Raw genomic sequence first — 12,953 nt, forward strand, 5'->3', positions numbered from 1 at the left:
GTGTGTGTGTGTGTGTGTGTGTGTCCTCTTAAGCAAACAGATCAGAGGAGGGAGCCAACATGCTGAAATGGAAACAGAACAATAACCCCTCCGCCCCCCCTACAGTGTACCCCTGAAGCACGTGGTAGCCAGCCATGAACCGAGGTGCACAGCGGGGAGAAGGAAACATTTCTTGGGGACGCAGCTAGGGGACAGCAGCTTGTATCTGGACTGAGGGGACACACACACACACAGACACACACACACACATCCCGGAGAGCTTGGAGCTTTGATCGCGCGCTGCAGGGACCCAGCCAGGTACAGTAACACACTTTATCGCTGCTTCTCGTGCACTCTTGGTGCTTTGGAGAGGAAGATGATGATGGGGAGGAGGAAGGGAGGATCAGCTCACCAAAGTCAAGAAGGCACGTGTTTGTTGGTGAAAAGTGGTGGGAAAGTGTTTTGAACTGGTCCCAGGAGGGTTTGTCTTTGCACAGGCGACTTTGTTTGCGTGGGGAGGTGTGTTTGCATATTAAATCAATGAGTGGGCAGCGAGAATTCTCACCAAGTGGAGCTGGAGCATCGTGGAGTGGGTGGGGGGTGGGGGGGTCAGTGGCGCTGGTGGGCTTCAGCTGGAGAGAGAAGCACGTTTAGAATGACCCGCTTTTTGTTCCGATTTTAAATTAATTTAATAGAATTGAGGGGAAAAAATGAAACTTATTTATTTGCCTTTAAAGCAAAAGGTCTCGCTGGGTCTATACTAGTAGTGCAGTTTCAAGTCTGCCTGCAGCCGAGCCGTGCCGTGCCGTGCCGTGCCGTGCCGTGCGGAGCAGGGGCGGGATCTGGAGCGCAGACAGATGATGATGATGATGATGATGATGATGATGATGATGATGATGATGATGATGATGATGATGATGATGATGCTTGCTGGCTCTGAAGACAATCGTGGCTGCTGAATGAAGAGGAGGTGCAGCGGAAAAGCGCTGTCCGAGGTGCTGCTGGAGACAAGCTCCAGTCACGCACAAGCGCGCGCGCGCACACACACATACACGCACATCTCGCCGCTCCAGCCGCAGACGACACGCATGAACTGAATGCACCTCTCTCCCCGCCCGCCGGCCTGAGTAAATGGGACCGCACGTCGTCCGAGCTTTGGAGACATGGAGAGATCGTTCCTGCTCGTCCTCGGCTGCCTCGGCGTCTCTCGCGTCACGGCGGGTAAGTTTTGAGCGAATCTGCCCCGAGCTGATCGCTTCCTGCCCCGCTGAGCCGGATCCCCATCGGCATGTGGGGTTGATGGGGGGGTTTGTGTTTGTGTTTTCACCCATCGCTCGAGAGGAGGCTGAGTCTATTGTGTGTTTGCAGGACAGAGGCAGCTAATGAAAGAAATGTGGAGGGCTGCATGAAACTGGAGATGATTGTGGAGGCTGCACTGACCTGTGACACTAATGAGCCAAACTGACCTTCTGAATCTCTTTAAACYCACTGTCATTCTGTCAGGAAATACTTCACTGCTGATATTTTTTTTATTATTCCAAGCGGGGTTTAAAAAAAATACTCATTAAAAACTGCTGGGTTAAAAAAAAAAAACAATATATCATAAATGTTTTGGGCCATATTTGGGCCAAACGAGCCCTGAGGTGCTTTAACTTGAGTTTGATTGGTTAAAATTGTGTTCAAATGACTAATTTATTGAATTAAAGCCACTGAAAATTAGAATTTAAATGAACAACTCTTTTTTTGATTATTTAGTAAAATCAGAATTGCATGATGTTACATTTTCTGATACACTGATATGATATTCTGAAATGARGGTCTGCACTCAACGTAAACAAAACACTATTGCTAGAATCAACTGACTACATTGGGCTGGCAGTGGTTTGCATGGGTTATACAAAATATGATGAAACATTTAAAACTTCTGCCAGACCAACGAGTTTTGACCCATTTTCAGTCGCTTTGCTTCTTTTTGTAGATAAACGCGGTAATTAGTAACCAAATGTTTGCTTCAAGAAAACATTAAGATGARGGAAAGTGTTAACATTAAAGTTTAATATGATTTGTTTCATTTTCTGGCGCCATGTCTTCACGACTTGGCTCTGAATGCCTGTTAATGAACCGCCTCTGGCCACTGGAAATAAATGACCATGAGTCTGCTGAGGAGTGACAGCAGCCCTGTCTCACAGTCACAGCACCACTGATGCAGGCTGAGTGCTGTACACCCCCCCCCCACCCCCACCCCAACATGTTCCCAGCTACATTCATAAAGCACGCCTCTAAGAGCCCAAACTACATGCTGGACCGCTCCAGGAGATGAAGTGCCACTCTTCCCTCCTGTCATCATTCCTGCACCTTTGCTCAGCCTCAGCATCCTCCCACTCTCCAGCAGATGATGGATGGTCAGGCTGCTGCTCTCGCACTCTGTTGACACTAATCATTTAATTGCTCACTCTTTGTCTTGTGTGTRGTTTTTTTTCTCTTGCTGTCAATAGAACAAATGCGTGTTGATGCTTTATTTTGTCATGTGGCTTTTTTTTAACCCTTCAGTTACTTGTTGATATTTTTTGCATGTGTTTGATTTTTATTATTTTGAATGTACAAAAGATAATAGTTGAAGCCTTATGTTTTATTATAGGTCTAGTGTTATTTGAAGAAATGCATATCACCTACCAATTTTGTATGGAGTTTTTATCATATCCATGTGTTGTGGAGGATCAAACTSTATCTCATTATCTGTCAAATTAGCTGAGCTATAGCCATTTTTTTGTGTTTAAGGTCAGCTGTGTCCACCATCTTTAATCAGGCTGACTCCAAAAGTTAGTTCATAACAGATTTACATCCAATGATAACTTTCAGCTAGCCTCATTAAAACCTTTTCAGTGGTTTTTGAGATATTTTGGTAACAGACAAACAAGAATTAGTATTTCAGCGACCATCCATAATGTTTGCATTTTATTCGCTGTATTGAAGAAATTTAGTTATTGGTAGATTAGTAATGATATTAGAAAACTACACCAGAGTATGGGGTTTCATTATTTTATAATACTTGTATAATGTTTGATCTATTATGTGTTAATTGAAATAGAGTAGATACATGTGCGAATTATAAACAACACATAAGTGAACCGTTTTAAAACATTAGGGTGAGGTTTTTGTCTGAATGCCCGTGATTCAGCCGTGGGTCAGCAGGGGGCGAACTCAGGCATTGAAGATTCTGTATATAATGGATTCATTTCCTGGTTATAGCCAGTGTGGTTTTCCTTGTCAGCTCGGTGACAGATTAAATCTCACTCACGTTCCAGAATTCTGGGGTTGTATGGTTTACTCCTTCCTCAATTCATTTTATTTAACACTGGTGTTTTAATATTGACCTCAGCCGTACTGAACACTAAATTTCTTCCAGTTTCATAAAGCCTTGATTTGTTGGATCTGYAAACACTCCATGCAGATGTAATTCCTGCTCTGAAATTTAGGTTTACAATCTGCTTGTTTATATTTTTCTTTGTTGGCATGATTATTAAAATAAATAAATATCTGGTTGAATTCTCATGAGAGGTTTAGTGATAAAGAAGGAAGTCAGTAAATTCAGGTGTGCATTTCCATGTTCTGTAAAGCTGAAACAGTATGTTTAATACACTAAGCCTTACTTTCCTAGACATAGCAGACACAAATAAAGAACTGGAGACATTGTGGTGCCTTAAATCTATATGCCACACATAAATACTGAGTTGTGAGGTTATGGAGTGGAGTTAAAGCTTGCTACTTTTTATTCCCTTCAGAGAATAAAGAGGTTTAGTTGTCGTGTCTGTAAATTTTGTGTGTTTTTACACTGAGGTGCTGTGATCCCCTGGGTGCTGCGGGGCTTTCGGACAGAGTTTTGCTTTAGTTCATCTCATACCTGTAAAATTATTTCACCAGAGAAGCAGAGGATTTGAATGCCACATCATTTCCTTAAAAACATTGTTGATAGATAATGGTTTGATTTTGACATCCTGACTTCACATTTGAACACTTTTCACTTAAATTGTATTTTTCTCTTTATAATAATTTTTCTCTTAACTTTAAAGCAACTTGRTGTCATTTTTGGTTGAATCGCGCATCTTGTCGGTTTGTGTTGTTCCATCATCGTGTAGTGTTTTTTATATTTAGTCAACTCCTTGCAATCTATAGCAAAGACAAGAATAATTTAAATTTAGAAGTCAGGAGAAAAAACGGTTGAAAAGAGCCAAATTTCTTTTCATTAAAAACAAAACCAAGGACACCGCAGAAGCGAAAGGAWCCAAACTTAACAAAACTGGAGCAACTCTGGACTAATAGAAGAGACACAAAACACAAATAACAGTAATCTGGCCAACAGCAACAAAAAAACAGGGATTATAAATAAACCGAGATAGTAAATAGGCCAGATGTGGCAAATGATAAATGAGAAGCAGGTGTGAGGGGAGAGCGGTGAGCAAAACTGATCAGGAAAAAGTACAGAATAAAGTACAGGATAAATGAAACAAAAACTACAAGAAGAATAAAACAAATAAAAATCAATATGATCTCATCAAAAATCCACACAGAGGCTCAAAAAGACAGAATGATCAGATGCACAACAAACATAAAAGGAATCRATAAACCACGACTGAAACCTGAAGCGGATGTTAGGCTGCACAGATAATTTCATAATGATTGCAGCTTTCAGAGCACATCATATAAACACAATACTTTATGTATCTGGTAACAAATAAGACGCGTTCACCTTTTTTTCTGTTTAAAGCATAAAAGCATGTTTAGTGCATCAGCGATTCAGAGTGGGGTTCTCTATTTCTTTATTTCTTTTCATTACTTTACAGCATTTATTAAAATCCCTTTGTGAAATGTGCCCAGACTAAAATGTTTAAAAACTAAATGGACACCTAAGTGCTGCACCGCTGGTACTTTCAGGAACCAGAATGATAATTCTGACCAAATCAGGCACTGTCCTTTTAGATCCCTCGTTTATCCAGATTTGAGTTTCCGTCTCACTTTTTTTTTCTTTTTCTTTTTTTTTCCGGTATCTGCACCAATAAAAACAGGCCGAAACCATGCGACGGGGAGGATATGCGTAATGGCACCATAAATTACCACCACGGTGACGTCTTTAATGCGTGAACATTTATAGTGACTCATTAACAGCAGGTTGATCTAAGAAGCCAAGAACGGGAGGATAATGTGTCTTTTTAAAATGTAAATAAGCTCCGTAAACATGTGCATCCAAATGAGGCCACGAATGCTCGCAGGTATTATTACCTGAGCTCTTTTAATTCATTGGAAACAAAGATAAAGAAAAAAACAAACAAACCAATCAATAAGCTGAACATGAATGTTTGAGGCTGCTCCTTGTTTCATAAACAATAATAAAGCAGAAAAATGTGGGCTATTCTGTAGACTAGTTTCTTTTCCTTTTTTTTTTTTCCTTATTTGGTACCAGAGCTCACATTTTGTGCTGCAACCCAAATAAATGCAGGAAAACTTTGGCAGCCACCTGCCAGGTGATGTATTCTCCGAGAGAGCAGTATATTATGTGTCAAACACTAAGCCATCTGCAGAGAAGTTACAGGCTGCAGCTCAGTTTGAAAACCATCTTCCATTTCTCAAAGCAAATGATCATGAACCCGACATGTTGCCCCCCTTTTTTTTCCTTATGAATGCTGAATGCTTATGAGCAGATGCCCAAACTGTTTATCACAAGGAGCATTTCCTCTACAACATTACAATTAATTGTTTACATTATTCACGTCAAGAATAAAAAGAAAGACAACATCTGAGCTCGGATGTTCCCGTTTCCACCCAGCACGTCCAAATATAATAAGTGATTGATAATGAACAAAAAAAAAAAAGTCCATCGTCTGTGTCCGAGGAGTCGTAATCTTCAGTCACGATTCTGACACAGCAGCTGAGTGCTTTTTGGAGCATTTATACTGTTCTGAATGACGACGGCCTGGTTCTTTTCTAATCTGTGTTCTTTAAACCTGCTGGGTATCTGGGGCACACGCTTGACTACCCGKATCATCTTTGTTTCCTCTAAGCTTTACTTTATTTTTCACCCTGGGTTTGTTCAGTGCTAGCTGTTCTCAAGTCCATCCATTTCTTCACCCGCTTTTTTCTGTCGCGGTGGTGCCTCTGGCAGTCAAATACATTCATCACATACTCCGAACACGGACCGGGCTCATGAGATCCGGCACATCACAAGGGTCTGATGGCTACAACTTTAGTGTTCCTTCAACAAATGAAAGGACTTGTGCTTAAAAGAAAAAGGACAAAACATAAAGCTAATTTACATTTTGAATGTCCAGTAAGCAGTGATTTGTCTTTCCGAGCTTGTGCTCAGTGCAGTGGCGGATCTGGGATTTTTCTGAGTAAGGGGCCATCAAGGGGCCACAATATTCATAGAAGGGCCAAGTATTTGTTCAGCATCCTTGCACACAAATCGCTGTTTTTGTTATGGTATAATATATTATGTATATTTTACTAGTCACACTTTTAAACACTTGTAATGTAATTTTAAACAGCTTGCATTAAATTCTCCTTACCAATTTTACATGCATTTTCCAGTACATAGATAAAATACTCTCAAACACACAGCATGTGAGAGAATCCAGCCATCATTTGTGAGTTGAAAGACTTTTTCTGCAGGATTGTTCAAATTTTAAGAAAAGAAAAAGACCTGTCAGCTTGATTCATGCTGGATGTTTCCATTTGGCTCATTAGTGCCCCTAGTGTTTAGACATAGAACTGCACCCAACATCATCACTCTTGGGCAAAGGACAGATGAGTGACAGGACAGGGGCACTTCAGGGGGCCATTCAAATTTCAGCAGGGGCCAATGCCCCTGTGGCCCCGCCCCYAGAACYGCCCCTGGCTCAGTGTCMGTRATCCTMTCACATCTCTTTATCGTCAGCTGACAAGYTGAAATGAATGAATGAAAGATGAGAGTACAGCTCAGTGTTTGGATCAACCTGCTGCTGTTTTCTTTCCTCTGGCACCGCGTAACTCACTCCTTCACTTTATAAAGCCTCTCTGAGCTCTGAGAGCTCACCGGTGGCTTAGGGAGAAGCAGATGAAAAGAGTAATGGTCTTGTGGTTAATGGTGAGGGCTCACACGTGTTAAATCTTGACGATGTGACGGCGTCACYGGGATTAAGAGCAGCAGGAGTTACAAACACTACCAGTCATTTACTTTGTTGTTTTTATCTGAACTACATTTTAGAGTGAGACACATTCTTTAGCATTTGTTCAAAGATGTTAGCTTTATTTTTTTCCCAATATTTTCTTTGGTAAAAGTGCACAGAAAAAGATGATTTTTGGGTGTAGTAACATTTATTTAATTATTCTTTTAAATTTTACAAATAAATATCAAAATTTCTAAACTTCTAGAATTTACTAAATAAACAATATGCATTATATTATATATATTACTGTACAAAAAAAGTCAATGCTAATGCTTTTACCTTTAATATTTAAGTGCTTTTTCTGGACAGCACAAAAACATGAATATATTAAGTAACTTCTCTTCTGGGCTAAAACTGAGGGTGCATCCACACACAAAGGCTGCTGCTCCTCATTCCCTTGCTTCACTTTTCAAGGAGAGGAGAAGACATGGTCTAAATAAAACATAAGTTGTCTGGTTTCTTTTGCTTGAATACATTTGTTGGCGTGCAATAGTTTGATGGCATAATGTAGGTGATATTTAGTTGTCAGGGAACAGGGAATGCATATTGTAGCATTCTGCTGTGTTTGGCTGTTTGTCATGTGACTGCAGTGGAGGATTGTGGGTAGGATTCATGTTTGTTGTTGTTAAATCATTTTAGGGCTATTCAGAAGAAGTAACCATAAGTGAGAGTGGAAGGCCTAGTCATTAATAAGACCTGTGAGTTTCCCTTTGTCTGTGTTGTTCATGAAGAAGAATCCAATAAAGGCTCTTCAAAACTGCCACCTGGTGGTGAAGTCTTGTACTACAACAAGAGCTACACCTCTCTCTGTAGCTGTGAGGTGTCATGCTACAATTTTGTGCTTGACACATGTGCACTGTTATAAAGAACTTGTAAGATTTACTTGAAAAAAATCCTCATAACAATTTGCACTAATGTTGGTTAAGTAAGTTTAAATGCTACAAGTTCCAGTACTATTTACTCATCATTATCTAGTAAAAGTTATTAAGAACAGTTAAAGATTTGTGATTAAATCAGGTAAATTTTACTTAATTTGATCAAGTATATGTTACAAAATTTAATTGTGCAAATTAAGTAAAATTTACCTGATTTATTCACAAATCTTAAACTATATTCTTAATAACTTTTACTAGATAATAATGAGTAAAATATTACATGAATTTTTAGCATTTAAATTTACCTAACAAATGTTGGTGCAAATTTGTTAAAGGATTTTTTCAAGTACATCTTACAAGTTATTTTTTTCAGTGTGTGAAAATGTGAATTAGAGGACAGATTGGCACCATTTGGATGATGAGCACGTGGGAGAATGCGGCAGCGATGCCAGCAGACTGACGCAGCAGCRCCAGCACCTCTGACGCAGACGGTCATCTGTCTGTTATGTCAGGTGAAGGAGGGTCTGAGCTGTCATCATAGGAGGGAATTAATGGCATGAATGTAAAGGTGCTCGCTTTTACCTTCAAGCAAAGAACAGTTATTAACTTCACCATCTGTCACCTGTCAGGTACAAAAAAAKACATCACAAACCTAGATTCCATTTATAGTAAATCCTTTAAACCTTGCATTAATGTAATCATTTCATGTTTCTAACAAAAAGAAAAAGAAAATAACTCTAACTTGGATTTTTAACTGTAATGTTTACCTACAAACAATATTCATGCTGTGATCTTTTTAGTTTTTAGTCTAATAGTTGATCCATAACCGTTTTTCACCTCATGTGTTTGACTMCAGCTCATCTTTTATTAACTTTCAGGATTCTCAGAAAAGGAAAAATAATTACTACAGTAAGAAATGCATACTGTTAAAGTTATGCTATACCCCAATATGTGACTATTAGGCAAAATAAAAAGGATTGTGTGCRGTCATCATGTTAGAAACTTTAGCTCAGCTGATGAAGTAAAATGAGCTGTTATGTTGTCACATTTTGTCTGGACAAAAGTCTGTCTGTTTTTTTTTTTTTTTACTCTTTTCCAATGAACAGCGGCACAATTTGTTTTCTTCCATACATTTATTGAGCTGATCGTTGGTGTAGAAGAAACACCTCGTGATGTATGGGACTCCTCTTTGTGCGTATATTCAAATGAACCTGTTCAATATGAAGACATATTTTCTCAAGACAGCTCRTGCATTTGAGTCCTAAACTAAATGCTGATGGCTTTTGTTGTGTCTGACAAAGACAAGCCAGGAATAGTCATTYTCTCTAAGCTCTTGCAGTTGGGCGTCTATTGTCGTATTTTGATTCAAATGTTTTAAAATCTGAAGGAGTTTTAAAAGGAAGTGATAAAAAATTAARAGCAAAAACTCCCACTGATRTTCCATTTGATGTGTTGTTTTTTGTTTGTCTGTTTTAAGGAAAACATAAATCAGAATATACAGTATATATACTGTATATATATATAGCTGTTTGAGCTAGAATATAAAAAGTCACGTGACTAATATTAATTTTTTTCAGATATAAATAAAGGATGAGCTATTTGATTTAATTTTATGAAAAAAATTCTTATGTTTTCCATTTACTTTTACTTAAAGTACATGCACTTGTTTCGAGTCATTACAAAATTTCTGACTTGAGTGGAAACCTGATTYAGTTGAAGGGGTCACCCTCGAGTGAAAACACGAGAGCAGGCTTATGCAGATCAGAATATACAAGTGTGCAAACAACAGGAGGAAGAAGACAAACGTYACTGATACGCAATGTTGGCACTGAGATGAAAGGAGTAACGCTGATAATAGAACTAATAAGAAGAAATCCAGAGAGTGCCAGTAGCAAAAGAAGAAACATGCAGGAAAAACGAGCTATTAGTATTATTCATGKTCTCCTGATCTACCTGTCCGTGACGCCAGTCCTGAAGGTGTTTTTCTCCCAGCTGTGCTCGTGTCATCCTCAGGACTGAGAAAACGGCACAGGAAAAGGGGGAATCTRCAGAGAGTCAGAAGTAAAAGACACAGAAGGTGTATTATGAAGTGCTAATATCATATTCATATCCTTAAATCAAGCTGTGAGCTCCTTTAGAGTTATCAGCTCCATCTCATTTTACTGCCCTGCCTGGGGTGAAAAGGGAAGGAGGAGGGGGGCAGTTGCTCCTAATTTGAGAGCAGATTTCATTAGCAGCGGGGTTGTCAAATAATCAGCCTCACGGCGCTCTTTTGCCTTTTTGAATTAGCTGGCTTGCATTCTCTCCGTGCACAATGCTGCATTGATTTCCATACTCAGCTTTTTGACATTTAATTAGAGAAACGCAAGTGTGTGCGTGCTCCGTCAAATAAAAAGATGATGTTTTGCAACCGCACCTTCTCCGCCTCGGTGCACTTTTGGCCAGCAGGGTTGGGGGGAAAAAAAGTCATTTCCCATGAGTAAATAACTCATTTCTCTACAAAGGGGCAGGGAGAAAAAAACCCTTAGGTGTTATTATTTGACAGAGTTGAGCCRCTGTTTACAAAGGCTGACGGGACCTTAGAGATCGCTGACGTACCATACAACCTTACAAATATACAAACTGGGACTGTTTTAAAAGATATTRTAGTAAATGTTAAATGAAATTGTTCAAAACTGATTCTTTTAACAGCAGCAACTGGCCTACTCYGTAAACCAGCTGATGCATGAGGCTGATCAATAGAAGAATAGTAGATGACTGAGTCATACCGTATCCTCACTACATTTCCATTGCAGTGTCAGTCACAGGCAGAGAGCTTTACCCAAAGGCGATGGAGAAGCTGCCAAAAAAGATGTAGTTCAGAAATACAGCGAGAACATAGGCAGAAGGAGACAGAAATTAAAAAAGAGACAGMAACAGAGAGACAGTTCAGGCATCTGTGAGGGGGAGGCTTGCATCAAGTGTCCATAATAGTCAGGAAAAAATAGATGTAGAATGCAAAGAAACGCAAAAAATTCTCCAATATGGAGGTAGACAAAGAAGGAGTATGAGACAAATAACAGCACAAAGAACTGAAAGTTTTAAAATATTTTTTACAGATTGTGCAGTATTTTAAGCAGAAATATGAGCAATCAATCATAAAACATGACAGTTGTTAGAGCTTGAGCATACAGGTGTTAGCTTGCAACTTACAATTATTCACCTGACGTTTTAGCTTCAAAATGAGACCTTAAATGCCTTTACCTCACCTCTCTGGAAATCTGTGAGAGTGCATCTGAAAAGATAAGACCACAAGCCAAGACATTCCTGAAGGCTACAACTCAAAATCAGAACAAAACAAATAAAAACCCTGATGCTAGCTCCTGGTACATTAACTATAAATGAGCAGAGCTAGCATCGCCGCCAGCTGTATTTGTGCTAACTACAAAAATAAAGGGTGCAACTCACAGAGTTTTGAAGCTTAAAGCAGGGATGGACAACTTCAGTGATGGAAAAGGCCACAACCAGGGGGCGACAAATTCAACTCAATTCAATAATACTTTATTAATCCCAAAGGGAAATTAAATGTTGTTGTAGCTTATTATCATTGTTTCTTTGAAGAGTTGTGCAGATATTGATGGCTGTCGGTAGGAAGGATTTCCTGTAGCGGTCCGTCTTACAGCAGATCTGAAGAAGCGTTGACTGAAGACACTCTGTTTAGTATGACAGTATAAAGAGGGTGCTCAGGATTGTTCATCGTATGGTCAGAAAGCAGGGAGACACTGGAATCAGGGAAATAATCCTGCAGCCATGTCTCAGTGAAACACATAATACTGCATTCCCAAAACTCTGGCTGGGTTCTTATTAGAGCTTGGAGTTCATCCAGCTTGCCCCCCTACAATCTCCCACTGCCCATCATGATTGATGGAAGAGATGGTTTGAACTTCCTCCTCCTCTCTCCTGTTTGCTCCTGGTCTGCATCCGCAGTGCCTCCTTTTCAACTCATGTGGGATTTGAGGCTGTAATCAAGGCTGCAGCTGAGGTCTTATTTGAAGTTTTGAGATGTTAATAAGCTGCTCCCGGTTATAACAAGCCCTCATGTTGCTGTGGTTAAGCATCATAACAAATGTCCAAAAGCAAATATAGGTGTTAGCAAAAATCCTTCCAGCTGCACAGCATCTAATTAAAATATAAAACTGCCATTTTAAAAAAGTTTATACTTGTTTATCAAACCAATATACAGTAACTTAACATACTTTATGCTCAAATAAATATGAAAACAAAACATTTGAAACAAAAAATAAATACTTACTTTAGTGAGTGAAAGTGCAAAGACATAAGACGCCTTGAGTGCAGACTTAGTTGTGGTTCTGGTATAAAAAAAAGTTGCTTTTGTTTATGTACTTGTCACTTAGAAAACTTTTATTTAGCTTTGTGCATTGTGTAGTGATGACTTGTATTAAAATCCTTCATGGCAGACAGCGTTGCTAAGTAGACTAAATACATAGGTTTGCTTTTAACTTTTGTGAAAAAATAGTTTACCTCCCAAAATAAATAGACTTTTTATTTACTTAAAAAGGTAGTCTTCAAGCAGCCCTTAGATTTGATTTTTTCTGCCTTTTTTTGGTGGGCCAGACAGAAGTCATCCACAGGCCACATACGGCCCATGGGCCGCCACTTGCCCACACCTGACTCAACAGAATGGATGGAAATTATTTTGGAAATTATTTGTTTCAATTTTTTTAGAAGACAGGGTGTTCTTGTTGTTTACTCCAAGGAAGATACTGACTACTCATAACAACTACTCCACACATTTCTACTTTCAATGCATATATGCATACATACATACATACATACATACATACATACATACATACATACATACATACATACATACATACATACATACATACATACATAC

At 39.2% G+C, this 12,953-nt stretch overlaps 1 protein-coding gene across 4 annotated transcripts in view; it reads left to right on the forward strand.

Moving 5' to 3' along the window:
• The first annotated feature begins 718 nt into the window (after window positions 1–718).
• LOC106519043 (fibronectin type III domain-containing protein 5) overlaps window positions 719–12,953 on the forward strand; it is a 38,075-nt gene continuing 25,840 nt past the window's right edge. For 2 of the 4 annotated variants that reach the window (XM_014010546.1, XM_014010554.1), the window contains exon 1: window positions 719–1,200. In XM_014010546.1, the coding sequence (XP_013866000.1) occupies window positions 1,143–1,200 (58 nt within the window). In that variant the 5' untranslated portion in view covers window positions 719–1,142. The remainder of the gene's footprint in view (window positions 1,201–12,953) is intronic. The other 2 variants (XR_001310396.1, XR_001310397.1) reach the window with 1 other exon arrangement.

The sequence above is a fragment of the Austrofundulus limnaeus genome, unplaced genomic scaffold, assembly GCF_001266775.1.
Source record: "Austrofundulus limnaeus strain Quisiro unplaced genomic scaffold, Austrofundulus_limnaeus-1.0 Scaffold2, whole genome shotgun sequence".
In the NCBI taxonomy this organism is placed as follows: Eukaryota; Metazoa; Chordata; class Actinopteri; order Cyprinodontiformes; family Rivulidae; genus Austrofundulus; species Austrofundulus limnaeus.